Source organism: Rhinolophus sinicus, chromosome 5, assembly GCF_057876585.1.
Source record: "Rhinolophus sinicus isolate RSI-liver-muscle chromosome 5, RSI-T2T, whole genome shotgun sequence".
NCBI classification, from domain to species: Eukaryota; Metazoa; Chordata; class Mammalia; order Chiroptera; family Rhinolophidae; genus Rhinolophus; species Rhinolophus sinicus.
In genome coordinates this window covers 10,929,929-10,956,957 of record NC_142505.1, presented here as the reverse complement: position 1 = coordinate 10,956,957, position 27,029 = coordinate 10,929,929, and the positions used below count along the sequence as shown (strand labels likewise).

The window sequence follows — 27,029 nt, the reverse complement described above, 5'->3', positions numbered from 1 at the left end:
GCTGGGGTGAGGACCACAGGGTGCTCAGGAAAAGAAATCAAAGCCCAACTTGTGGGCAGCTTGGGCACGATCAGAGCATCAGAAAACCTCTGTGCTAAAAAGGACTCTTAGAGGTGGTATGGCCCAAGGGAAATCACCTGGCATCAGCAGACGCCGCTTTCACCCCTGCTGTGTGGCCTCAGGTAAACCATCAACCTCTCTGAGCTGGTTTCCTCATCTGTAAAATGAGGATAATAGTTCTTGCCTCTAGAACTTTCTGAGGCCTGAGTGAATTCACACTTGGCCCTCAAGACCCTGTGACTGGACCACCTCCTCAGCACCTCACGACTTCTCTGACCTCACCTCATATTCCCCTCCCCTCACTGTGCTCCAGCCTCACTGCCTCCTTGCTACGCCTTCCGGCCTCCAGTCAGCTCCCAGCGCAGTGCCTTTGCACTTGCTCTTCCCGCAGGTGTATCTGTGTGTGTGGGTGCCTCATCCCCCACTTCTACCATCTCTGCTCAGATGTCAACTTGTCAGTGAGGTCTGCAGTGGTCACCCCATGGGAAACAGCCGCTCTCTCAGACCTCCTATCCTCTTCCTCTGCTTTAGCCTTAGCTCCTCCCTCCAGCGACCCTAGCACGTCTTTTTCTGGTTTATTTGTTTATTGTCTGTCTTCCCCACTGGAGTGGAGCTGCCACGAGGGACCAAATTCCAGAATCGGGTCTCCTGGTTTTACAGATTGGCAATGTGCTATTGTGGGGACAGAACCCCAAAAAGCAGTTTCCGGGCTCTCGGCCTCACATAGAAAGCTGCTGGCTCAGGTAGTAAATGGCCATCAACTGTGATTGGATGGCCGTCAGCTGTGGCTAGTTGGCCGTCAGCTGTAACCAGTGAGCCATTGGCCACTAATATAACTGCTGTGGCTACGCTAGCAGATAATGGGGGCTAGCAAGAAGATGGTGGCTGGGCTAGCAAGAGCGGATTGTAGAAAGGAGGATGCCGCCAGCAAGAATATAGTGATATGATTCCCCTACTTATGGCTCCGTGGGTGTTCCTTTTTGGCCTCACCATATCCTGCATTCTTATATGGGGAGCAGGAGCAGAGAACCCACAGGCCTCCCTGCACGACAAATGGTGCAGCGAGCAGGGTCTCCCACATGACAGCTATGCTCCCCAGAGCAGGTGGCAGAGGCCACCTGGACACTTTCAGGCCGTTGTCCCTCACTGTCAGGCAGGATCGAAGTGGTTTTTCCTGCCGTGGCTTCGCCCTCCCTGGCTGGGAGCCTGGCTGCTCAGCAGGAGGGGAACCCAAGGCCTGGAGACACCACCTCCCTAGGGGACCGGTGCCCGAGGACCTTCCTCAGCCTGGCCTCTCAGCAATGCCTGGAGGCCCCTGGAGCCCTGGGCCCTGCTGCTGAGAGAAGGCAGATGGGCACAGCTTTCCCTTTGTCTCTTTTCTGGAACATCCTCCTGAAATGTTCTGATCTCATCTGGGCTGAAAACAAAAGTCTGAGTGTCCTTGGCTCACAGAGGGAGGGGTGCTGAGAGGCAGGGCAGTGAGGCAGCACCTGGACTCCAGAGTCTGAGGGGGTTGGCAGGGGGGTGTCAGGGAGGCAGGCCTAGCCCCTCCACACTGGAGATGCTTCCTCCCTGGGAGTGGTCACCCCAGAAATGGCTCCTGGTTCTGGCATCCTGTACCGCCAGCTTGCCCAGTCCCACAGGACGCTAACTGTGCTGATCTGGGGACTGTGCCTTGAGAACCACTGCGTTAGAGCAATAGACTTTATAGTTTAGGGCAATGAAACCTCTCTCTACAGCTGGGTGTGGGCAGATGATGGGATCTGGCCAAGGGGATGAAAGCAGAAGTGACAGAAGCAACCTCAGGGTCCTTCCCTTAAAAGGCAAGCAGCACATTGTCCTCTTCCCTCTCGCCTTCCTGCGGCTGGTGGGGAGGCTGGAGCAGCCACCTTAGACCAGGAGATGGAGGCTGGGGGTGTGGAGGATGGTGGAGCACAAGACTTAGGAGCCCGAGTCCCCAAGCATCCCTGCTTACGACTGCTGCAGGCAGCAGGAAGGGACTCCTTTCCTGGTCAGCCATGGCTGCACTGGCTGCCCCAGAAGACCGACTTTGAACAAAGTCAGCTCAGGACAGAGGGTTGAGGGCTGGGGTGGGGGTGGTGGCTAAGTGAGGGCCCTACCACCTTATGCTAAGGACGCCCAGGTGAGGTGGGCCAGGGCCACCGGGGCCGATGGTGCTCTGGGGCTCCTGGTTCTGGCTAGGAGGCCAGGGGAAGGGGACACTTATGTGGGGGAAGAGCCCCAGAAAGTAGTTTACAGGCTCTCGGCCTCACGTGGAGGGGTGCTGGCTCGGGTAGTAGATGGCCATCAGCTGGGGCTGGTTGGCCGTCAGCTGTAGCCATTGAGCCATTAGCCACTAATATAACTGCTGCGGCTACGAAGGAGAGCCGAGGAGAGTGGAGGAGAGTGAAAGAGAGTCATCGGTGGGTTGCAGACAAAACGGACAGCAGGTCGCACGTCCAGTGAACCCAGCCTCCAGTGAGACCGTAGTGGTATGACTCCCCTACCTATGGCTCCGTGGGTGTTCCTTTTTGGCCTCACCATATCCTGCGTTCCTGTATGGGGAGCGGGAGCAGAGACCCCGCAGGCCTCCCTGCACGACACTTAGCAGCAGGGGGCAGGCAGAGCCTCTGCTTCCCACGTTTCCCCCATGGGGCTGAACGGCACTGCAGACTAGCTCCTCCATTAGCCACAAGGCTTCAGCGTCCCATCAGCCACTGGGGCCCCTGGAGCAGCCCCTACCTGTTTTGCTCCTGGAAGCTGCTGTCTGAGAGGCTGACGTCCTGCCCGGCTCCAGGCGCATCTTCTGCAGATGTTGCTCCAGCACCACGGTGCGTTGCCGCTCCTCCTGCAGCTTTCTCTCTGATTCCAGAAGCTTGCTGTTGCTCTCCTCCATCCTGGTGATCAGAGAGGAGGGGCTGCCATCTTCCCTGGCAGGCGGGGCAGCCCCCACCCCACCTGCTCAGGCTGTCAAAGAGGTGTGCTCGTAGTATCCTGGGGTGGTGGGACTTGTTCTCTATTTTTATTGCAATAGCATAGGAACATGCGTTTAAAAACCCTATCGTTCTCTCCAAGGCTTAAAATGAAAAAAATCTGCATTCTCCCCACTCTTCCTCACGCCCAATTCCTGCTTGCCAGAAGCAACCACTTCTAACGCTGTTAGCTGCTTCTGTGACTATTTACTGCCTTATTTCCACAGATGCGTATGCTGCTATTTTTTTTTTTTAAAAAAAAGGTTTAAATATAATCTTTTGACTTCCTGCCATGCAATATGAGAATTTAGTTTTATTTCAGTACTTTCCCCTTACCAAATAGAATCGCCTCTCCACGTCCCAATGTGGTTATGTTATCATTTTTTGGCTGAATTAACATTAGGTGGTGTATTAGTTATCTACTGCTGCTGCAACAAATTACCACAAACGTAAACAGCTTAAGACGACAGACATTTATTATCTCATAGTTCTGTAAGTCAGAGGTTCAGCATGTTCTGTTGGTCTCTCTGCTCCAGGTTCCAAATGCCAGAATCAAGGTGCTGGCTGACCTGGGCTCTTACCTGGAGGTTCTGGGGGGAGAATCCATTTCCAACCTTATCCAGGTTGTTGGAAGAATTCAGTTCCAAAGGAAAGACTGAGGTCCCTATTTCTCACTAGTTGCTGGCTGGGTCATTATCATCTATTAGAGGCCACTTGGCCCCTTCCATCTTCAAAGCCAGCCAGATATCCTTATCATGCTTGAATCTCTGTGACTTCTGCAGCCTCTCCCTGACTGACCCCAGCTGGAGAAATTTCTCTGCTTTGAGGGGCTCAAGTGATTAGATTGGGCCCACCTGGTAACCCAGGATCATCTTCCTACTTTAGGGTCCATAAGGAGAATGACATCTGCCACGTCTCTTTAGCCATAGAACATAAAACATTCACAGGCACAACAGCTAAAACAGGCATGGGCGACAATCCTGGCTACCACAGGGCTGACATTGAAATGTAAGGGTTACATTTCCTTTCTTTCTTGTTTGCTTTTTTCGAAGTTAGTTACTGCCCTCTGTTGTATTATTTATTATCATTATTTTCTACATGCCTGTCATGAATTCATGGACTTTGAAGACCCTGTTATTTAGTTATTTCACATGAAGGACTTGTTGAATCTCGCTGGGGCCTGGGGCTAAGCTCATTCCTGTGGTCAGGTGTGGCATTGGAGACTTCCGAGATACTAAAGACTCTGCTAGAAGACCAAGACTCCCCACGATTTAACCCAGGCAAAGGTTACATACACACATGAAAATCAGAGGGGCCGCCTGGAAATTCAGTGTTGGCGGAAGTGGTCTTCCTGTATTGGCGAAGAGTTAAGAAGGCACTGAATGGTGACATTTCTGAACACTAACAACTACTAACACAAAACTGTACACTAACACAGCCAACAGCCACTAACACAACTCTTTCAAGTATGTTCCTTGAAACTTTATTTGCAGAAGCAAACAGACTCAACCTAAAGGTCCAGCAACCGGGAAAAGACGAAATAAGTGGTAACGTAGTCCTACCCGGGAATATGATAGACTATGACCGAGTTGTGCTGTCCAGCACAGTGGCTGCCATCCTCGTGTCCACTGAGTGGCTTTTTAAATTAAAATGAATGGAAAGGAAATAAAATAAAAAAATTCAGGTCCTTAGTCGCTCTAGCCACATCTGAAGGGCTCAAAAGCCACATGTGGCTACTGGGTACGGCCTCGCCCAGCATGGACACAGATCGTCTCATCATCACAGAAAATTCTACTGGACAGCACTGTGCTAGCAACGAAAAAGAGTGAGGCAGAGCTATCTATACATACAAACACGGATGGCTCTCCGCATCACGGGACTGGTGAAAAAAAGCAAGTGCCACAAGAATACACATAATACAACACCCTTATGGAAATCTTTGGTAAATAAATCATAGTGGAGGAACACAATAAAAGACTCTGTATCCATAAAAGGAATATGTACTGACATGAAGAGGATGTCTGTGATATATTACTAAGTGAAACAAGTAGCAGGAGATTAGGCATAATATATGATCTAATTTAAAAATTTCTAACAAGTTAAAAATTTTTAAAACAAATAAATACTAAAGCTAATGTAATCTAGCCGATGACCTAAAAGAGGGGAATGTGCCGCCGATCCTGACTAGTTAACTGTGGGAGACAGGCTTTCATTTTTCTGCTATGTATTTCAGCAATGCGTGTGTTTTGTTTAAATGTGTATTCCATTTGTGATGGGGAAATCATAAAAGAAACTAACAGCACACAGCAGATAAAATGCTAAAACACTTTATGAATTCCCACAAAATTCAAGAATGATCAAACTGGATGTCTCCCCTTCTCCCCAAAATGTGCCTTCCTCATCTTGATAAATGTCACCCTCACTCATGCGGTAGCTTGGCCCCAAAACCTGGGAGTCACTCTTGCCTTTTCTTTCTTCCTCGCTGCTTTCGGCTTCCAGTGCATCAAGCAGGCCCTACAGCTTTTCCTCCAAACACGCAAAACCGGCTCCTTCTCACTCCATCACTGGCGGCCCGGTCTGGAGCTGCCCTGCCTGCGGCTGCAGATTTCCATTTCTACTCAAGACCTCACAGATACATTGATACTCTGATTCTCTTTTGACACTCCTCACTCTCACCATTTTTTTTTTTTTCTTTTTCAATCATTAACTGGGCTAATGAATGCAGCTAGATCTTCGTTTGTCAATGGCTTTCAGTGTGATTCTAACAGCTTTCCAACACCATGTGCATCAACTGCATGAAATTCCAAATGTTTTTTAAAGATTTGCCTACTTTGTAATTGATTTTCATTCTATTTTGAGAATTTGACCAAATGGACCCAATGGCAGTGTGAAGTGACAAATATTAAACAGTGAAGTTATTACGGAATGTTTTGACGTTAAAATTTTGCTTTCATGAGGACTGTTGGGATGCTGATAAAGAACATTCAGATAAGGAGGACCCCTGCCCAGGAATTAATTTAATACAAATGATACAAGATCTTTATGAAGGCAAACATACTCAATATTTTACATTATGTACATAATACTATATACATACTTTGTAAATAGCTCCTTACACATGTAAAGAAAAATGTAGAAATAACTCACTGAAAAATGTGCAATAATATAAATAAGTATTTAACAAAAAAGAACATGTAAAAGGCCATAAACATGTGAAAAATACACTCATGCCACTTTTGGTTATCGCAAAGCAGATAAAAATAACACTGAGATATTAGTGTTCCTTTATTAGTTTGGTAAAAATGTTAAAGATTGGTAAAACTTAGCATAGGGAGGGTGTGGGGAAATGCTTGATCATTCACCTCATTGGTGGGAATGTAAACTGACTCATTTTAAAGGGGAAATTTGCCATTATTTGTGAACCTTTTAAATGTGCATGTTCTTGGATTCGGTGATTCCACGATTAGAAATTTATGATACCGATGTAATCCCACAGAAATGTAAAGATGCATTTAGTGTGAGTACACCTTTTAATAATATATGTATGTACATACACATATATACACATATTTTTGGATGTGCAAAGAAAACATTTTGGAAGTTCTAACAGTTCTTTTTGATGAAGAATGGGGAACTGGAGGTTGTAAAAGGAAGCTTTTCGTAATAAGTAAGTATGCGTTTGTAATAGTAAAACGAATAAAACTTCCAGAAGCATGAGGCAGGGGTTTTAACGCCAGCATGAGAGCAGAAGACATACACTTGGGGTCATATAAGGTAACAAGCTGCAAGTGAGCTCTCTGCACAATTCTGGAAGCCTCAGGAGAGGGCTTTGTTTCTGATAAGAGGACTCAGACAGTATCCATCTATAAGCCAGAGAAGTGGTAAAGAAGCTTGCAGTCTAACAGGGCCTCAGCAGGGGGGGCGGGGGGGGGGGAAGCACCAATCCTGAGGAAACTGAACAGAAGACCAGCACTCACGTGTTCAGGAAATCCTAAACCAATAAATTAGCATAAAATACCGATCAGTAACCACTGAAACCCCCAAAGCCCAATGGAAACAAAAGCAGAACCATTCTGTAGGAGCACTTGCATAACCTAAGAACACCCGCAAGAAAAAAATACACTCAAGATAAGCTCACAAAAACAACACAAAACTACAAACCACATGGGGAGATAATTCACCATGAGGAGGAGTCACCAGATGTTACTTAGGACCCCGAGTAATGAAGACGATAGAGCAACTTGAAAGGGACTAAGTCAGTTTAAAATTAGTAAAAAGAGAAAGGCAAGAAATCTTAATGAAAGAACAAATGCTACAAGAAAGAGATCAGGAAAATACAGGTGATGGAAAGAGAACTGACTCTGCATGGTGAGCACACAATGTGATATATAGATGATGTATTACAGAATTGTACACCTGAAATCTGTGTAACTTTACTAACAATTGTCACCCCAATAAACTTAAATTTAAAAAAAAAGAAAGAAAAGAAAGAGAACAGGAGGGTTTACACAAAAAAGAATGGCTAGAAATGAAAAATACTGTTATTAAAATGGGCTTCATGGGCGAATGAAGTGCAACTGAAGAGAGATTGAGTGAGCCGGAAGATAGATTTAAAGAAATCACCCAGTAATCAGCCCAAAATATTAAGAAAGTTTAAGAGTGGCGGAAAGAATAAAAAGGTCTAACGTATGTTTGCTAGAAATTTTAGATGAAAACAATCGGGATAATGGGGAGAGGCAATATATGGATGAAAGTCCTCAGATTGAAAAACACACTAATTCCTAAATAAGGAAGATAAAATAAAGTACCTAGACACAACCTCAAAGGTGAAGAGAATATCTGAAAAAGCAGTCAGAGAGAAGGCACACACCTACAAAGTAACACTATCAAACTGATAGCACATTTCTTTTTTAGCAACAGTGGATGCTCAAAGAAAACGGACTATCATAGCCTACAGTTGCTGAGAGAAAATACCCATCTCTGGAATTCTATGCCCAATTAAATTCTCACTCAAGAGAAAGGTAAAACGAAGACACTTATAAATAAACAAAGACTCAGAGTTTGCGCCATTCACGTGGCCTCACTGAACTAAAGGATGCACTTCAGTAAGAAGGAAAAAGACTGACAGGCAAGAACCGACAGTGAGAGAAGACGTTTTTCAAGCATGTTCGCAAAAGTAAATGAATATTTTCCAAGAGAACAAATTTGGAGAGTTAATTTCAGAGGCAGTTTTTTTGTTTTGTTTTGTTTTTTAAGAATGTGGAAGAGAAATATTAGAAAACAGTAACATGAAAGACACAAGCAGGGCAATCAGAGATAACATAAATTTCTTCTATTGCTCAAAATGATAATAAAGAAACCCACTGACTTTAGACTTGCTGAGTTTTATGCTAAAAGTTTAGGGTAAGCACTAAAAGAATAGAGATAGAATGTATATCTTCTGAAATTGTGTAGAAGAGAGGGAACTAAGACTTGACCCATCCTATACTATAAGGGAGAAGAACAAAGGGGAAAAGAGCTAAGAAAAATCATGGCAAATAGAAAATATTGAGATGATCAAAATATTTCCAAATGTTACAAAAATGAAAAGGGATTAAACTTCACTGTTCAAACACAAATTCTCAGATGGAATTTTAAAACACAGCCAACTATATGCTTTTTTACAAGAGACCTATTTAGAGGCTTTCTGTCATGGCAGACTGACCAGGCTAGCCCCTCCTGTTGTAAACAACTACCGTGTTTCCCTGAAAACAAGACCGGGTCTTATATTAATTTTTGATCCAAAAGACGCATTAGGGCTTATGTTCAGGGGATGTCATCCTGAAAAATCATGCTAGGGCTTATTTTCCGGTTAGGTCTTATTTTCGGGAAAACACGGTAGAAAGATGGATCAAATAGAAGAATTATGATGTCTTCAAACATGGGACATTGGACACAGGACTTGAGGGAAGGGGAACAAATGACCGGAGCTCTACCACGGCTTTCAGCCTGAGGCCCCTGTCTGCATTGTGGGAGATGACGGGGGTGGATCCCAGGCAGAGCACAGTAGTCTCACTGGGATGTGGGCACGAGACTGGGGATATACGGGTGAGGGTGTGAGGCAACTGGAATTTGTAGGCAGAGCCCGAGACAGGGGGAAGCTGCACAGAGAAAGCTCTCTCCCTGTGCAAGACCGGGACAGACCCTCCAAATAGAGAAAATAACAGATATTGAGGATCTCTGAGAAAGGAAGGTCCTGTCCGTTGGGGTGAGAAGTACAAATAGGTTTGGGGGATCGGAATCTAGAGGGGGTCCTGGGCCCTCTTTCCTTGTTGGAGCTCAGCAACACTGCAATGGCCCAGAGTAGAAAAGGCCAGTGGGCCTGGGACAGAGCTCCCCCACATCCAAAAATGACCCAGAGCGGCAGAATGAACACCCAGAGGTCAAGGCTGTCAGCTGAGAATCACACATGCATGACACGGAGTGCCTCCTTCAACTCTGAGCCCTAGGTGCCTTGCTTGCCTCACCTTAACCCCAGCTCTGTGTGGAGAGGCCCTGGAAGATGCGTCACCACCTGGAAAGAGACGCCCCCTGAAGGAGAACTGAGCACCCCTGCTGAGCTTCCAGCTGGATGGGGCCCTGCGAGGGATCCCAGCTGGCGTCATGTGAAGCAGAATCACACAAGCAACCCACAGAATCATAAGAAAGAAGAAACCATTGTGTTTGAGTCCACTGCGTTGGGAGTGGTTTCTTTTGCTGCAATAGATGAGAGGGTCACCTTGGTTCATAAGACCACCCCAACACGCAGGTGCACCTCAAAGGAAATGGGAGAGAACGCCTGAATGGAATATGTTTCTTCCATCTGATAGACCAGACTAGAGGCTTGTACTACCCATTGCATTTCAACGACAGAAAAAGAATTATGGTTACTTTTCTCATATACTTGAGTATGTCTGAAATTCAGGTCTTCTCTGTGTACTACAGGAAAAAATTAAAGCCGGTCACTCTTACTGCTAAGTTAGTGGCCATCTGTTGACCACTTCCAGTGCCTCAAATGCCTTCTTTGGTAACAGGACACTTTTCTCCTTTTTGGCAAACTGTCCTCCCTCCATCTGTGAGTACCTGGAGGCACTTCCAGTGCAGGGGCCTGGCCTGTGTCCAGGGAGGGACCTGCGAGCAACCTAGGCCAGCTAGACCTTCTCTCCCAGAACCCACTGGGCCTGCTCCATTCCAGGGGCACTGGGGAGACCACCCAAGGGTTCCTGCTACCAAGATGCCTGGACCTTCTTGAGCTTTTCTCCTGCTCTGTGCCTTGGCGCCTGCCAGAACCTTCCACAAATCTGCCTTTCTCTTCACTTAGCCAGAATTGGTTTCTGTTGTCTGTCACCAAAGAGCCCTGACTGACATGTGATATGGCCTGTTAGGGCAGACACTCAGTGGTGTCCTTTATATTTTCACTGAGCAGGTCACATGGGTAGGCCATGTGTTGGCCTGGGCACCTGCATTTCTTGCCAAAAGGGTCACTTGAGTGAAGAGCACTGATTTATCTGAATGGACATCTGTCAACAACTCCTTGGAGAAAACCATAGCTCCTGGTCTGCTGCCTTGGGCCTCACGCGTCCCTCCCTCTCCCTAGAGAAGTCTCAGCTCACTAGGTATCAGCTGTTCTCCTCATCTTTGCAATTCCAGACATCAGTCTGGCCTGTGTCTTCTTCCCACCAAAGCTTCCAATGGCGCCGAGTACAGTGCCATACTCATCATAGATTTTCATTATTGGTAGGTTGATATGACTGATTTAACCACTCCAGAGGGTCTCTCCCCTGAGACTCCTACCTCAGGTCCACACGCAGGCCACAGTCCCATTGGGAGCGTGTAGGACAGGGCAAACCACAAGTGTGACAATAGGACCCCAAGGTAGTGGGGCATTTGGGTGGGGACATGAGCTATGGCTGGGAATGCCCGGGAGCCAAATGCCCCAGCAAGGTGGACCCAGTCATGGACGAGGCCTGGCCCTGTCCAAGAGAGATGCCCTGTGCCAGGCTTCCACCCTGCAGCCCACGTAGGCCCATGAAAGTGCGTCCTTGGGTGCCATGTGTTACCGTTTCTGCAGGACAGTGACAAACTCGGTGAGCCGGTCGCGTTCCACCTCAGTGGCCTGCCAGAGAGCCTTGAATTCTGCTACCTGGGCATGCCAGCCTTTTTGTTCTGGGGAGTCCGAGAACCTGGGGGTGAGGGTGGGGGGCAGAGGTCATTTAAGGGGTTCCCTGAAGATGGTGGGAGAGACTGCAAGGACATTGAAGACCCCTAGTCCCTCCTGGCCCTCCTGGCCCTCCTGCTCTGGCTTCTCCTCAGCTCACCACTCCCGGCCCTGCTATAGTCTCTAGACTTCACGTAGCTGGCTCCAAAGCCAGACCCCACCAGGGCTGGGGTTGCACCAGCACCTCTATTCATCCAATGTAAGGGCCTGGGACTAGTCTGGCTGCTATAAAGTTGGCTTTTGGGGGCCTGGGGGTGCCCTGGGTACCTGTGTGGCCTGGGACCTGGCTACCCTGCCCAATACCAGCCTGTCCCAGCCTTCCCACACCTCCTGGCTTTGCCCCAAGCCCAGCCCACTTTCCAGGAGCCTGGACACTTGGCTTTGAGACTGGGTCCGTTTTCTCTAGCCTGATCCCGGCCCATCACTGCTTCCCTCCTTCTCACTGGGCCTGCCTACCAGCCCCTCACTTGCTGGCTGGGGTCAGGACAGAAGCTGAGCTCTGACCCACTCCCAACCCCCGAAGCCCACATGTGAGTCCCAAGCTTCTCTCTGCTTTGCCCTCACCTTTCCCAGTGACACCCTGGTGACCCTGGTCCTGTTGGCATCACAGGACACAGGCACCCAGAGGCTGACTGGCTCTGTGGTCGTGGGCAGGTCCCTTCCCCTCTCTGGGCCCCAGTCATCTCTCTGCACAGGATGGGGGCTGGTTGGGATGGGCTCTGAGGGCTGCAGCCTCCTTAGTGTTCTGGCTCCTAATACACTCTAAGGCCTTGCTGCTCAGTGTGGTCTGTGAGTCAGCGGCTGGGGCATCACCTACCAGCTCGCTGGAAATGCAGGGTCCCAGTCTGTGGCCCAGATCGGCTGAATCAGAACCCGTATCTAACCTGGCAGATGCCAGCTAATCTGTGTATGCCCTGCAGTTCGGGAAACCCTACTCTACTCACCTCCATGATCTCACTGTGGAGGAGGAGCCATAGGAGGCAAGAGGGGATCCCCCTGCCCCCCACCCTACTCCCAGGCACCCCATCAGAGTCCCCATGCCAGCCCTGACAGACACACTCTCTGGGGTCACTCCCACCCCATGCATGCCTGCCCTGTCACTGAGGGGAGGGGACTGTAAGCTGCATGAGGCAGGGCACGCACATGGTTGGGTTCAGTAACTATGTGTGTGTGGTGGGAGAAGCAAGCTTGAGAACCAGCGCTCTGGGCAGCCCAGGAGCACACTGACTCCCCATGGAGCGCAAAGGTCATAGCCACATGGGCCTGGAAGGGACTGTGAGGGGTTGTCTTGTCCATCTCCCTGCTCCTACTTCTAAAACCTCAGCGAAACAGAGCCTGTGCATTCCCCCTGTGGTGTGAGGAGAAGTGTGGCATGAGCTCGGCGTCGGCCCACTCTCCTCCAGGTGCCCTATGTCTCCAGGCTGACGTGTGGGGCAGCTGCAGGGCTGGCCTTGGCCCATGGTCCCTGGGCTGCCAAATGTCAGGCCAGAAGTGTCTCAGGTACTTCTTGGGAAATAGAAGCCCAGGGGGGACCAATTTGCCCAGAGCCACACAGCAACTCAAAGGTGGGACTAGTCCCACTCAGAGGCCCCCACCGGAACCTGAGCTGACCTGCCTGAGGGGAGGGGGTGGGGAGCTGACAGTGGGAGCGTGGCTCCAGTGGACAGTGGGCAGGGCTCAGAACAGGGCTCAGAGGCAGGACAAAGCCGCCCTTTGTCTGTGAGCTGGCAGCAAGAATAAAGGGCCCATTTTAGCCCTACGCTTGATTCTATCAACAAAGATGGGACCGGAGAGCTGAGGGGATATCAGTGCCTTAAATTGGGAACCCATATGACATGAAATTCTCCTCCTAGAGACTGATTCTCAGTGGCAAGTGAAGACAAGGGGTGGAAGATTCCTTGTGGTAACTGTGGCAGCAGGAATACTAGCCTGCGACTCAGAGGCCACGACTCTGGTTCCGAAGCCATTTGCTCTACCACCTTGGACAAGGCGCTGATGTCCCTGACCCTCCACGTCCTTCTGTAGCCTTGGAGGAGTCCCTGGACTTGGCCTGGCCTTGGTTTTTCCTCCTTTAATGGCATGGCAATATCAGCGGAGTGATCAAGGATGGGAAAGACGGTGAGGGTGGGGGGTCCTGGGTTCTTACCTGGGTGATGCCCCATGAGGACTGGGCAGGGAAGGCCACGTGAGAGCAGATTCCACGAGTGTGTGGCCCAGGCTGGTCACAGAGCTGTGTGAGGGCAGAGGGGTTCATCACCATGGGAAGGCAGGCTGGGCCCTGCTGGGCCTCCCCAGCTGGGAGGGAGGCAGAGGCCAGCAGGGATCCGGGCAGCCTGAGGAGGTGGCCAGTGCTGGCCCTCGCAGCAGCCCTGTGGATTTGCTGCCCTTCCTTCCAGAACTCTTGCTCAAAACAAGACAGAACCAGGAGACATCAGAGCCTCCACCAATTCAACACAGGTCTGTTTGTGAATCTGAGAAGCAGGGGAGTTCTGAGACGATTTTACAGGAAGCTGCAACCACGTGCTCTGGAAGGAATAATATCTGGGCCCAACGCTCCTTCACACAGATGCAGGGCTAATGAAATAGGAGAGGGCCACATAGTGGGATGGCAAGGACACAGTCATCTTAAAATCGCACCCGTGGCTTCCCATCGGAGGCAGCAGGAAACAGCCTTTCTTTTGAATAATTACTATTCACATGCCAACCCCTCCAGCCCATTTTCTTCTTACCGAGAAGATCCAAGCCTGCCAACGTGATCCCCTGCTGAGGCCGGAGGCTTGGTCAGGCCTGGGTCCTCCAGGGGCTTGGTGTGGGCTGGGTTGACTTCAGGCCGACTGGACCCCTCGCCCACTCCTTTATTCTGATGATACTGCAGGAACAGACATGGGTTCGATTCTCAGGGCTTTGACTCAGAGGCCTAGACAAGGCAGGAGGGGGCCTTGGCTTGATTGCGGGGCTTGCAGGGGATATGAAAGAGGCTTCTTTTCAGGAGTGAAAAGCGAGGCCTGTTTGGTGAAGGCAGTCCTTGCATGATAATGACCTCTAATAATGCCTCTCTTCAGAAAGGGAGCGACATGGTGTGAGCACGGTGACTGGGCAAGGAAGCTGCTCCACATTCGGGTCCCAAAGGGAAGGGCATGGCCTACGGTGTCGGCAGATCAGAGACTGACGTCTTTGAGTGGACCCACCTCTGTGGGCAGCCCCACCCACACGTGGATGAATGCCAGGTGACTTGAGGCCAGCTGCCTTTGTCACTTGGAGACACTTGGATCTTCCAGACACCGGGAGACAGAGAGGCTAGCAGGGCCTCAGCGAGGGCCTGGCACCAAGGAGCCGTGATTCGTGTCCCCTCAAGGGGAGTTCGGGGGAGAAAATGGGAAAATGGTCACACAGTGTGACAAAAGTTTGGCTTGGGGACGCACAGGGAGCTTAGGGAGTGCCCAGGAGGGGCCTGTAACACAGAATTGGGGGTGGTGGTGCCTGGAGCTTCCTGAAGTGCTCGTACTAGGTAAGACCTAACGTCTGAGGGGCAGCCGGCCAGGCAGAGGCGGTGGGGAAGGAAAGTAAGGGCGTGTGTTTCCGGCACGTGCACAGGCCTGGAGTGGGGCAAGAGCAGGACCATGTAAGGAGCTAAATGGCATTCCTGTGGCCAGAGTGTGGAGGAAAGGGGGGGTGCAGGAGGGGTGGCAGCAAGAATTGGTCACAATGTGCCCTGCAAGCTGGATGAGGAAATGTGGTTTCCCCACTGCCATCCTGTTGCCTGGAATGTGGATGTAAAGGCTGGTAGTGTAGCTACCATCTTGGGTCATGAGGATGAGGGCCACAGCTGGTGAGGGAGAGGGTGAGATGGAAGGAGCCCAGACCCTTGAGGACGGGGTGAGGCCGACGGTGATGGGGAACCACAGACAGCTTTTAGGCAGAGCAGGGACACAATCAGTTTTGTACCTTAGAGAGGAAAGGTGTGTGCAGAATGGGCTGGGGAGCCAGATGGAAGCAGGGAGCCAAAGTGGGACGAGGTAGGACATGGTGCAGCCTGAATAAAGGCAGGTGGAAAGACACAGAAGTGGCTGAGATTTCTCTGGATGTTGGATGGACTTGCTGGGACCTGGAAATGGATGCTGCGCTCACCAGTGCCCTGCTCACCTGTACACTGAGCTGCCCCGTCTCCATCTCCAGCTGCTGAACTCTGGCCTCCCGCTCAGCTACCATGGCCCGCAGCTGGGTGACGAGGCTGCTGCTCTGCTGAGCCTCATGGTTGAGCTGCTGGCCCAGGCGGTGCTGGGATGCTCGTGTCTTTTCCTCCTGCAGATGCATGCTGCCCAGAATCTCCTGTAGCTGCTTTAGCTGGTCCTGCGAGGTCAAGTAGGAGGGCAGGCGAGGGTCAGCCAAGGCCCCTGGGTAAGGAAGGACAAGGAAAGCCCCCACCCCCAGCCTCTAGCAACCCACCCAGTCCCTGCTCCTGCAGGGACCTGACAGTGAGACACGAACGCTCCCTGGAGAACCAGAGGGACGCCTTCTCATCTGTTCTCAGGGGGTTCGCCAGGCAGGTGGGGGCTCTGCCCTCTTCTTGTCCTCACCTTCCTTCTCCCTGAGACCAGGGCCAAGGAGGACATCCAAGGGGCTCTCAGGACAACAGGAAGCAGCTCTGATGGTGACCCCTCAGCCAGAGGGGGAGACATTTGGGTAAAAAGAAACCCTATCCCACTCTGCTGGGAGACCGCCCTTGAAGGCAGTACCTGGACCCCTCGCCAGGGATCCTTCAGCACCTGACCTGACGCCTCCTCGCCTGAAGATACCCCTCCCCTCTCCCAGGGCATTGCTGGAGTGGAGGCTTCCTGCCTGGGGGCCAGGAAGGACCATATCAGTGAGTTGGAACAGGTGTGGGCTGTTGTCTTCACCCCATAGTGGAGGAAACTGAGGCTTAAAGAGGGGACCCTGCTGGCGAATGGCAGGGCTGGGGCTGGTTTGCAGCTCTCATGCCATCGTCAGTGACAAAGAATGGTGGTACCCAGGGACCTCAGAGGACATCCAGCCCTGCACCTTCTTTAAAAACTGGGACCTGAGGCTCAGAGAGGGGATGCAACTGGCGTCACATAGTGAGGTATCAACAGAGGCAGGCCCAGATTTCAGGTCTCCTGGGCCCTGCCCACCACCCTACCTGGTGAAACTATTAGAGACTAAGGGGGTGCCTAAGCCAGCATCAGTTCCCCATGCACCCAGTCAGGCCATGAATGACTACCCCAGGAGCCTGTGGGTACAACTTGGAATTCAGGGATAAAGCTGGGGTGCCTCGGGCCCCCGAGAGAAAAGGCCAGGCTAGGGTCGGGATAGTAGTGTGGCATTGCTAATGAAGGAAGGCTTTACAGTCATATAAACCTGGTTTGAATTCAGTTGTAAGGTTTTGGATGACTTATTAACTAATTAGAATCTTAGTTTCCCCATCTATGAAATAGAATTATAATATTTGACCCTAGGAGTTGTCTTGTCGACTGACTATTATAAACCATACCCCAAGGGCCCAGAAGTGGAGGAGGTGTGTGCGATCACACAGACAAGAGTTTGTACTGGCCACTCAGTTTTCCCTTCTGTTCTTTGATGAGAAATAACACAGGGTGCAATCCCATCTCCCTCCCCCTCACCTGTTTCTTTCTCCTTTGGAGTCCACAGGCCCAGAGGCTTGTGTCCCTGGGAAGGAAGCCTCTGAGCCGCCCCTGTTCTGGGCGGGGTGGGTGGGTGAGGGGAGCTTTGGGGCGGGGGCCCATCTGGAGGCAATGGGCTTTGGGGTATGCAGGTGGCATTTGGGGCGAGTGAGACCTTTGGTGGCTGAGGCTGAGTCACACATTTCCGGTGGGGGGGGGGCATTCTTTGGGGGCCCAGAGCCTGGCTGGCGCATTGCCGGAGCGGCCGGCCGTACCATGAGGGCGTCGATGAGCTCGTCATCATGTCTGCCCTTGTCCGTCAGGGTCCCCATTTGACTCCTGAGGGTCTTCACTTCGCTTGACAGCACCTTGTTCCGAGACCTCACGCCCTCAAACTTCTTTTTCAGCTCTTGGAGCTCTGTCTGGAGGGCATCCCGCTCACCCGCAAGTTTCTGGAATCAGAAAGTGCAGTCCTGGGTAGCAGGGCTGAGCGGGCCCTCAGCCACGTCCAGTCCCTCACTCCCACTCACTGGTGAGCCCCGAAATGGAAGGGAAGGGGATTCGTCGGAGGCCACAGAGCAAGTGAGTAGAACTGGGGTCCTCGCTTCCAGCCCCTGCCCGAGCCTACGACAGATGTCACTAACGGATGACAGCACTCCTTCACTCAGCCCAAGAATGCAGCTGTCTGGGCAGCTGCCCCTGCTCTGCCAGTCAGACATGACAGGAAACCCATTGGCCACCTCTGGGTGTGTCCTCCAGGGGCTGTCCCCATCCCTCAATCCCTGCCTGAGCTGGGGAGAAAGAGGAAAACCATGCTTTAGCAAATAGCGCTACGTCTAGGGTTCAAACTGAAGTGCCTCAATCCATCAAGAAGAAGAGTGAGAAGGGAGGGGCCCCCTGCCACCTCATCCTCTCACATCACCCTAGACTGCACCTCACTTTGGTCAGCTACAAACTGAAACTCACATACTGCATGTGCCTCTGGGGTCTTTCATTCATTCATTCATTCATTCATTCATTCATTCATTCACAAATGTTTCCTGCGGGCCTACTATATGCTTGGCCTTTTATAGGTGCTGGGGATACAGCTGAGGAAAAAACAGAGCCCTTGTCCTCAAGGAGCTGACATCCTAGGGGGCGGGACAGATGATGCCAAATCGTGACAAACACTCATTGTAACATCTGAGCAGAGACTAAAGGCGAAGGCAAAGGGTATGTGCAAAGGCCCTGGGGTGGAACACGTGTGGCTGGAGCTCAGTGAGCCAGAGGGCAGGTTAGGGGCAAGGTCAGAGGGGCACAGGGCAGATTAGGCAAACCCTCAGAGCCAAGATTGAGACACCAAGAGCGGTTTTCCGCAGCAGGTGACAGAATCTGGTTTGGTCTTGAGGGTTAATTATCACTGGAAACGTGTTTTCAGATCCCTGATGAGGTGCATTATAGAAATGAAAAGTAGTAAAACGTGACGAAGCTATAAAACCACAGATCGTTGCAGGACATCAGCCATTGTTGCCCTGTTGCTCTGCTGTCTGCACACTCCAGGCTCTGGTGGCACCTGGCAGAGGCAGTGCACACAGGAAATAATTTCCTATGGCCCACATTGTGGCTGACGGATGGTCCAATGATTCCATCATATTCTGTTCTTTGCGAATGTGTAAGTCTGAGCTAGGTGCACCTCAAACCCCACATTTTCAAGTCTCAACTCACCTCTTCCTGGAACCCACGCCCCTGTCCCCCACCCACCCGCTGCACTCACTGGAAGTCCTCCGCAATTCTTCCTACTCCTCTCCCTTCCACATCCAGTCACTGAGTCCTACGTAACCGACCCTCCATGTTCCAGGCATCTGGCCCTTCCGCTCGAGTCCTACCGTCTTGGCGCAAGTTCTTGGTCATGTCGCAGGTGGATTCCTGCTTCGGCCTCCCACGGCGCCTTTGATCCATCCCCCACGCCTGACCATGCAACCTGACCAGAATGCATGCTGGCCATGTCCCTCCACAACTTAAAACCCTTTGCTGGTTCTCTACTGCCTTTAAGATAAAAGCTCAAACCCCTGGGGGGCATATAAGGTCCAGCAGGAGTTGCCTAGCTCCACCGTCTCACTGTTCCCTCCTTACACCTGATGGCCCAGGACGCTGGGAGGTACTACACAGCGCTGGTTACAGCGTTCCGAGCACAGGACACTCACAGACAGAAACCTGACAATGAAAGGTAAGGCCCATCGCCGGGGACACTGACGTGGGCCCGCTCGGGCTGCCGGCACCTCCTCCTGCTTCTTCCTCTACTCTCCTTGAGGAAGCCCCTACTCCCCACTGTCAGGCCAAGTTTGGGGAGGCTGACTCATTCCTCAGACCGAGGAGTGAGTATCTGAAGCTTGGCCAAATAAAGCATCCTGTACCCTCTGCCACAGCGACTGGCTCAGGGATGGGTACAGGGTCTAAGCTAGTCCCAAATCCTGGGGCTTCGTCAGAGCTGCTGGGAAAGAGAAGCCCTTCGTGGGGGCTGGGTTGGAGGACAGAAGCTGGGCCCACCAGGAGTCCCCATGGGAGAGAGTGGAGCCTAGCCAGGAGAAAGTGGCCCTGAGACCCAGTTCCCAAATCCTGGGCCCGCCTGTCCTAGAGCTAGGCCACGTCTGGGTTGTCCAGCTACAAGGGCCAATACGTTCCCTTCGTTGCGTCGCCTGGTTGAGTCTGGCTTTTGACACTCTCAGTTGGGCCAGTGAGATGCTGCTCTGGAGCTGGTACCAGCCTGTCCACCTTTCGTCAGCCAGGAGTGCCCCTTCCTTAAGGCCATGTGACCCCAGCACACCTCTGGAGCTGTCACGCTCGCCTTTTCCTTTTACAATGAAAGTTTCAGACCCAACATCTCCAAATCAGCCAGGATGGGGCCACCCAAAGTTCACGAAATGGGCTCGGGGTGAGGACTCAGTCAGGTGGTTCAAGCTGGATCGACAGGACGTGCGGAACACGCACAGAGCTGACGCAAACCCCCAGGTGCCTCCAAGTCCTTTCAGGGGGTTCATGATCTCTGGGTCCCTCGTGCTCACCTGCCTCCCCCCGGGCAGGCATTACCTCCCAGCCTTCCTGCTTTTCCCTTTCCAGGTTGCGGAGCCTCAGCAGGTTTTTCTCCTGGGCCGACAGCTTCCTTGGGTCTGGACAGACAGACAGCTCGTCACGGGCTGTTCCCACAGACCGGTTCTGGGTCTGTCCCAACTGTTTCTCAAGCTCTCGAACCTGAGGATGGTAAAAACTCATTCTACCACCGGTCTGCAGTCAGACTCGACCACTCGGCGGAGCCGCCCTGAGGGGCGATGGGAGACCCCACTAGACAGAGGACACCACAGTTCCAGATGGACGTGGACTCCCCATAGGAGAGGGACTGGGGGGTGGGGAAGGGATCTGCGGTGGCACCTTGAGAAAAACAAGGGAAGACATGGGAGAGGGTTAGCGTGGAAAAGAGAAACTGCCAAGTACATGGGAAAAATCACCACATCTCTGAGGATCTTGAGGCCGAGAAGCTGATGTGTGCCCCAAAGACCTAGGAGGGTAAGGATGGAGGGTCTCAGTACAGGATGGAGGGACAGACAGACCATCGTGGGTGGTCTCCTCAGGACGCCCCGGGTTCCTGGCCGCTTTGCAGGAGATGCTACAAAGGGAGGGCGGATTGGAGGCTGAGAGACCAGCTCAAAATCTCGCTGGCTGTGGGACTGTGCACAGATTACTTAACATCTCTGAATCTCAGGTCCCTCATCTGTGGGGTACACCCTGGGCCTAAGGGTACACCCTGATAATGTTGCTATGAGCATTCAGTGGCCTGAACTAGTCTGAACCTGGGAATCCCCATGAGGCTTCTTGGAGTGACAAATCTTGGGGCCCACTCCAGACCAACAAGTCCGAGCTCCAGGGGGAGGACCTGGGAATCTGCATTTTAAACCAGGGCTATGGGTGATTTTTAGTATATTAGGCAACTTTGAGAAACCCCAAGATGGCCCAGCAGAGTCCAGCACTCAGGCTCAGCAAGAAGCAGGTAGATGTCATCGCACAGAACGATGGCCTTACCACACTGGGGTTGAAGTGGACAGCTCCTAGGGTCCTCCTAACCCTGGTTTCCACGTCGGCACAACAGAAATGATGGAACAGAGTTGGGGAAACCTGAGGTGGGGCAAAATTCCCCAGGATCACTGGTAAAGGGCAGCAGTTATGGCTGCTCAAGCACATATCAGCGCCCTCGTGTGGCACTGTGTGGTAATTCCTTTAAGCATTAAAGAACGCAGAATGACTTTTCATCATTTATTTACACAACTTAACAACAGCATTAACCAATGTATTCAGTGTTTATTCTGTCCAGGCACTGTGCTGGGTGCTTTACAAATGTCATTTCATTTAACCCACGAGAAGAGTACTATGTCCATTTTACAGGCGCGGAGACAATGAGGCACAGAAAGGTGATTTGCCCAGGTTCACAAACCTTGTCCATCAGCGACTCAGGCCAGACTCAAAGTCAGGTCTCTTGAACCCTAAGGCCACACACTGGTCATTGATTACAGTCTTGGGGGGACCTTTCCTCCATGTTGGCTTCAAGGATCCCACAGGAGACCCTGAGGATAAAACCCACCTAGGAGCGGTGATCCTGAAATCCCTGGGGTGAAGGCAAAGTGCTTGGCAAACAGTGGAAGTTACACACCTACTCGTGTGATTCTTGGTTGGAAGGCAAAAAGGAGGGCAGTGACCACAGATGACCTTGGTACAGTATTTCCTCCATGCAAAGCAGGGTGTTGAGCATTTTACACATACTGGGGGTGCCAAAAAAATGGATACAAGTGGGCACTTTGGTCAACGTTGCTCAAGCAGTAGTTTGCTGTAATCACAAGTGTCTGGATGCTGATGGGAACCACTTTGAGCACCTCTTGTCATTGCAGAATTCAAATGTGTTCATCTTTTGTTATCAGTATATATTGAGTGTTAGTTACAATTTTAATACAGTTTTCCTTTCTTAAAATGTGTACACATTTTTTTGGCCCCCTCTGCATTGACTTGCTCCGTCTTCCCCACACCCCTGTCGGGGAGGTACTAAATCACCCACAGTATACAGATGAGGAAACCGAGGTCACACAGTCGGTGAGTAGAGAGCTGGAATTTGAATCTAAGCAGTTGGGCTCTAGAGCCCCTGCTCTTAGCCTCCGGGGAGGCTCCAAATATTTAAAACATAAAGAGGGAGACAGGGCTACGTTTTTCTTGGGTAATGAAAAGCCTGCAAGCATCTGGACGAAACTGGAAAAAGCCTACGAGTACAATAGTCACGCAAATTTACATGAACTAAGGAAAAAATATGCCTGAATAAAATAAATCAAAGGCTTTGGCATTTGTTAAGCGCCAGAGCCTGGCCTGTGGTAAGTGTTATATAAATGCTTGTTCATTAAATAAATTAAAATCAGGCTGGTGGGGAAGAATGCAAAACAACAACCCTGCAAGGGGTCTGTGTCTCTGATGTGGGTCAGTATGGGTCTTTCTGGGGCATTTCAAGTCCTGTGTTCAGCGCCAGGAGGGATCTGATGACTCACTCACCTTGCTCTGCAAAACGAGAATTTGTTGAGCCCGACCCCTCCAGGTCCCTGGTGAGGACAAGAGCTGTTGAACATTCACCTCTTCTCCAACCTCGCTGGCCAACGCCTGACAAGAGTGGGACCGTTAGTGTGGCCGGGAGAGAGGCCCCCCCCCCCACCAGAACCCCAGAGCTGCTGTTGGTTCAGAAGCTGGGCTGGGTGCGTGGGGCTCCAAGAAGGCCCAGGCTCTGCGTGCACAACTTTCCTGCTGCCTCAGAGGCCAGTGAGTTGACCATGCTCCAAGAGACGCTCTCCCTGGGAAAGCAGTAAACCCCTCGTCCCCAGCACATCTTGGCAAGGCCTATAGTAGACAAGGAGCTGCCAACAATGCCCAGAGGGGCCCCCTGCTCTTGCTATATCCAGGGATGAGTGAACCACAAAGTTGACCAAAACCTATTTTCTGAATTTGTTCACCGGTCATCTAGAACTGAGCTCATCATCCTGGATGGCCACAGGAAGTACTCTGCCACAGGGCCTCGCCCTCTGTGAAAAGCCACTGACAAGGGGCCGTGTCTGAGTGCAGCAGGAGGAGGGCTTCTGAATTTCAGCTGGGGATGTTCGGTTCCAGAAGGGCCCGAGTTTGTGGCTGTTGAAGGGAGGTGTGCAGGCCCCACCTCAAGGCTTTGAGATGGAAACAACATGCTCAGCTTGTGCCCTGGGTCTCTGTGAAGCCTGTCACGGAAACCTGATCTAGCGTACCAAGTCGCTGGAGCTTGTTTCCACAATAGAACACTGTTTTGGAAATCTTGGCTGGCCAGAGTCGTTCCAGCAGGGAAGACAAACGCCAGAGAATTCACTGTGCAAATAAAAGTAACTAATGAACTAGCTGGGCCTGCATCCCAAGTCTGAGTATTTTTCTTTGAAAGGGGCCTTTAATACACAAACAACCGATTCATTTTCTAATATTATGGGCAGCAGAGGGCAGGAGGCAGGTCTTGGCAGGCCTCCAAGCCCAAGGTGGCTTATGAAGGAAGGACCCCGGATCTACCATGGTGCACATAGCACAAGGAAGGTTTAAAGGACTCTCCCTGGGTGGACGGCACTGTCCTCCTTGGTCCATGGTGGGGCGGGCACGAAAGGGCATGTATGCAGGGTCCCTGGGCCACCAGCAACCCCGCTCACCAAATGGGTCTGTCTCAAGGGCAGTGGAAGGAAGTTATTGGATCTGCAGCCTGACCCCGAGCAAGTAGTGTGATGCTCACGGGTCCTGAATGGAACCCATTGTCCCTGTCCTGCCCCCTCCCAAGGTCAGCCCCAGCCAGACAAGATGACTCGAAGCCTGGCTCTGAAATACCTTCTGGGCCACGCGGAGCTCCTGCTTCACAGACTGGATCTGGTTGCGGAGGTCACTCATCTTGAGGTTCGTGGCCGCCAGCCTGTCCTGCAAGACCTTCACCTCTGGGGTCTCCAGTGGCTTGGGGGAGACAGGAGGGAGAGCAGTTACTTGTTGCCTGAATAGTAATGACAACCACAGCCCCCATTTCTCCCAGCAGGTGCAAGGTGCTGTGCTAAGTGCTCGCTTAGGAAGGAGCAGTACACTTAATCCTCCCAGACCCTGTGAAGGGACGTGCTATTGTCAGCCCCTTAAAGATGCAAAGCAGAGGCTGGTGGAGGGTAAGACCCCTTGGCTCGGGGTACCTGGTTGGGAAAGGGGGAGCGTGGATGTGAATGCGGGCAGCCTGACTCTGGGGGCTGAGCCCTTTGCTCCGACACAGACACACATGGAGTCAGGTGGTGACCACAGAGGGGAGGCCTCCACACCTTCCAGACACTCCCTGGGGTTGGACATTCTCTGCTGTGCTCAGAGGCTGAGGTCACGACTGATCCATCTTCACTCAGAATAAAGAAGGAACTAGTTCTGTCATAGAAGGTTACCTCCAGCTCGGCAGGAAGGTCATGAGCAGCCTAACTCGGGCCCTCCCTCTCCTGGAATCATCAGCCTGGGCCTTGGGCTCCCTTTCCTGACAATGAGCTCACTCAACAGAAATAGGGACCCTGCTTAATCCTCAAATGCTCCATTTCTGTGGCTAGAAGAACTGCAGCAACCAGGATACTCTGCCTGCTGTAACACGTAGCAATGTCTTTTTATTTTCTTTAGTTATGTTTGTTTTAAACTACTTGGATGTAAATTTTTCTCAAATGTGCTGCCCATTTCTCTGTCTTCAATAGAAGTTCCTGAGACTCAGAAGTTTGGCATGAAAAGGACTCAAAGCTCAGCCCACTTGAAACCCCTTCCATAAGTGATGAAAATGAGGCCCAGAGAGGGGAAGTAACGGGTCCCCAGGCACACAGTTGGTTGGGGTGACAGCAGTGGGAGTAGAAGCCTGCTCCTTCCCCTGCCCTGGCTGGTTCTCCCAGTTTGAGCTGTTGCTGAGCGGTGGCATGGGCAGCAGAAACGTTGGCTGGTGGGCTGAGCGTCCATCAGCAGTGATGCCGAGACTGTCTGCTCCTGCCCCAACTGGCCAGGTGTGCTGGACTTCTGCAAGCAGGGTGGGGACGACGGTGGCTTTCTGATCTTTCCTTAGCAGGCGCAAACTAAATCTACTGCGAATGCCAGCGTGAAAGACAGATCCAAGTAAACTGGGTCTGGGAAGTCCCATGGACCCCAAAGGCTCTGGGAAGCGCCACCAAAAACCGCAGGTCAAGGAAACTGCACCTGGACACATGGTCCAGAAAGCCTGGCCTCGTCTGGTTTCTTCGTCTATGGAGTGGGTATAACATTTCCCTGTCCTGCTTCCTCTCAACAGCACCGTGAGGCTAAATAAAATAACTAAGGTGAACAGAATTTGCAAAACGGGAACTTACATAAAACCCAAATGCATCTTTTGTTTTAACCCATGATTTTGTGTGTCCTTCCCCCGCCTGGCTGCCTGCCATTCCTCTCATTGCTGTTGGGTAGTGTCCTCTCCCCTGCGACTGTGCCGCTCTGAATCTGCCCTGGGGTGGGAAGCAACACCCCTGCCTGTCAGCTCTCTGGTGCCATGAGCCCCACTGGCCCTGCCGGTGGTGGGGCGGGAGCTGTGAGCACGCTGGCCTCCCGCATGCCTGCTGTGACCCTGCTCAGACACTGGGAAGAGCACACAGATGGGACCTGGATCTAGAACTCAGGCTTTGACACCCCTCTCCAAGCCTCATTTCCTCATCTGTAAAATGGGGGTATATAACACCAGCCTCCGGTTCCCGTGAGTATTGATTGGATAACACAGGCAAAGGAAGCTGTCTGGGGCTGATTCTGACAGAGGGCATTGTGGGGGTGAGGGAGGGGCTAGCCTGGCTTGGATGGGCAGCTGGCAAAGGGGGCTGAGGGCCAGATGGTGTTCTGGTCAGGGCTGGGCCCACGTGCAGGAGCAGCCATCACCCCCTCTGCTCCTCCCCTCAGGCAGCTGGGCCAACTCTACCTCCCTGCCATTTCAGAGCTGTTTCTGCCCAGAGTGAAATTCCATAGGCTTCGTGGGGGGCTTGGGTATGGGCTGTTTTCTTTGAGGGAATAAGCAAAACACAGCCCATGGGGGAGCAGACAATGCCAGCGTCACTCACACCACTGCCTCCTGCGGCCCCTTGTGGAGGGAGGGCAGCGCCACTGTGGAGTGAGCTCTGGGGCTCTGGGGCCAGCATGTGGTCTAAGCCTGCAGGCCTTTGGAGTGTGGCTGGGGCCACCTGAACAGCCTGACAGGGCAAACGTCGCCTTTGTTCTCGCTCATCAGAAGATGCCTGGGAAGGCATGTGGCGCTGATGAACGGGGACTGGGAGCCCATCACCCACTCTTCCATCAGAAAACTGCCAGCCTCCCTGCAGCCACAGCAGGAAGTTGGAGCTCCCACTCCAGGTGCCATTCCAGGCCTCCCTCCATGGGTGACCCCACGCCAGCTGTTTTTGGCTTACGTTCCCCTTTTCCACCTCAGGGGCCCTGGGCTGTAGGCAAACATTATCCAGCTGACACCCAGCTAGCAAACGAAATAGGAGTAGTGACTGCTTCCTGGCCTCTGAGCCTTGGCTTGCGCTGTTCCTGCTGGAAGGCCCTCTCCCCCAGCCCCTCCCCCCCTTCTCCATCAAGGCCCACCTCGGAACCCCTCCCCATCCCACCTCCTAGCTGCCTCTGTGAGGGTGTGCTCCCTCGGTGACCTCAGAGCCCGGGCCTCTCTCTGAAGGCTCTGTCCCCCTCCTTCCTTCGGTACGGCCACTCATCTCCTCTCTTGGACTCCCCTGTAGACAGAGGCCTTGTCTGCTTCTCTGTGTCACAGGGCTCAGAAAATCCCGTCGGGCTCAACAAGTGACTGGACAAGCAGTTTCCCATCCAGGACCGCTCCAGTCAGGGACTAGAGGTGCTCCATGCTCTGGATAAACCAGGGGCAGCTGAGCAGTGTCCCTCGGACCCAGGAAAGGCCCTGAACACTCAGTCCAGCTCCTGCTGAGGGGGGAGTCCCTCTATTGCCTCCCCAGCAGTGAGACAGGTTTACACAAGACTAGCGTTCAGGAGACATATCCACCCCTGGAACCCGAGGGACGCATCACTGCACACTGAGGG

General features: G+C 52.0%; 1 protein-coding gene and 1 long non-coding RNA gene across 4 annotated transcripts in view; one reads left to right on the top strand and one right to left on the bottom strand.

Annotated features, from left to right (window-relative positions):
* CCDC13 (coiled-coil domain containing 13) overlaps positions 1-27,029 on the bottom strand; it is a 49,941-nt gene that overhangs the window by 6,639 nt on the left and 16,273 nt on the right. For all 3 annotated transcript variants that reach the window (XM_074312554.2, XM_074312555.2, XM_019727512.3), the window contains exons 6-14: positions 23,799-23,918; positions 22,467-22,571; positions 19,974-20,135; positions 17,183-17,359; positions 15,412-15,618; positions 13,998-14,137; positions 13,415-13,498; positions 11,111-11,233; positions 2,803-2,957 (exon numbers count right to left, since the gene is read on the bottom strand). In XM_074312554.2, the coding sequence (XP_074168655.2) occupies positions 2,803-2,957; positions 11,111-11,233; positions 13,415-13,498; positions 13,998-14,137; positions 15,412-15,618; positions 17,183-17,359; positions 19,974-20,135; positions 22,467-22,571; positions 23,799-23,918 (1,273 nt within the window). The remainder of the gene's footprint in view (positions 1-2,802; positions 2,958-11,110; positions 11,234-13,414; positions 13,499-13,997; positions 14,138-15,411; positions 15,619-17,182; positions 17,360-19,973; positions 20,136-22,466; positions 22,572-23,798; positions 23,919-27,029) is intronic.
* On the top strand, positions 23,530-26,030 carry LOC141567172 (uncharacterized). The gene is made up of 3 exons (XR_012489608.2): positions 23,530-23,864; positions 23,998-24,118; positions 25,030-26,030. It is a non-coding gene; the product is annotated as an uncharacterized LOC141567172 (long non-coding RNA).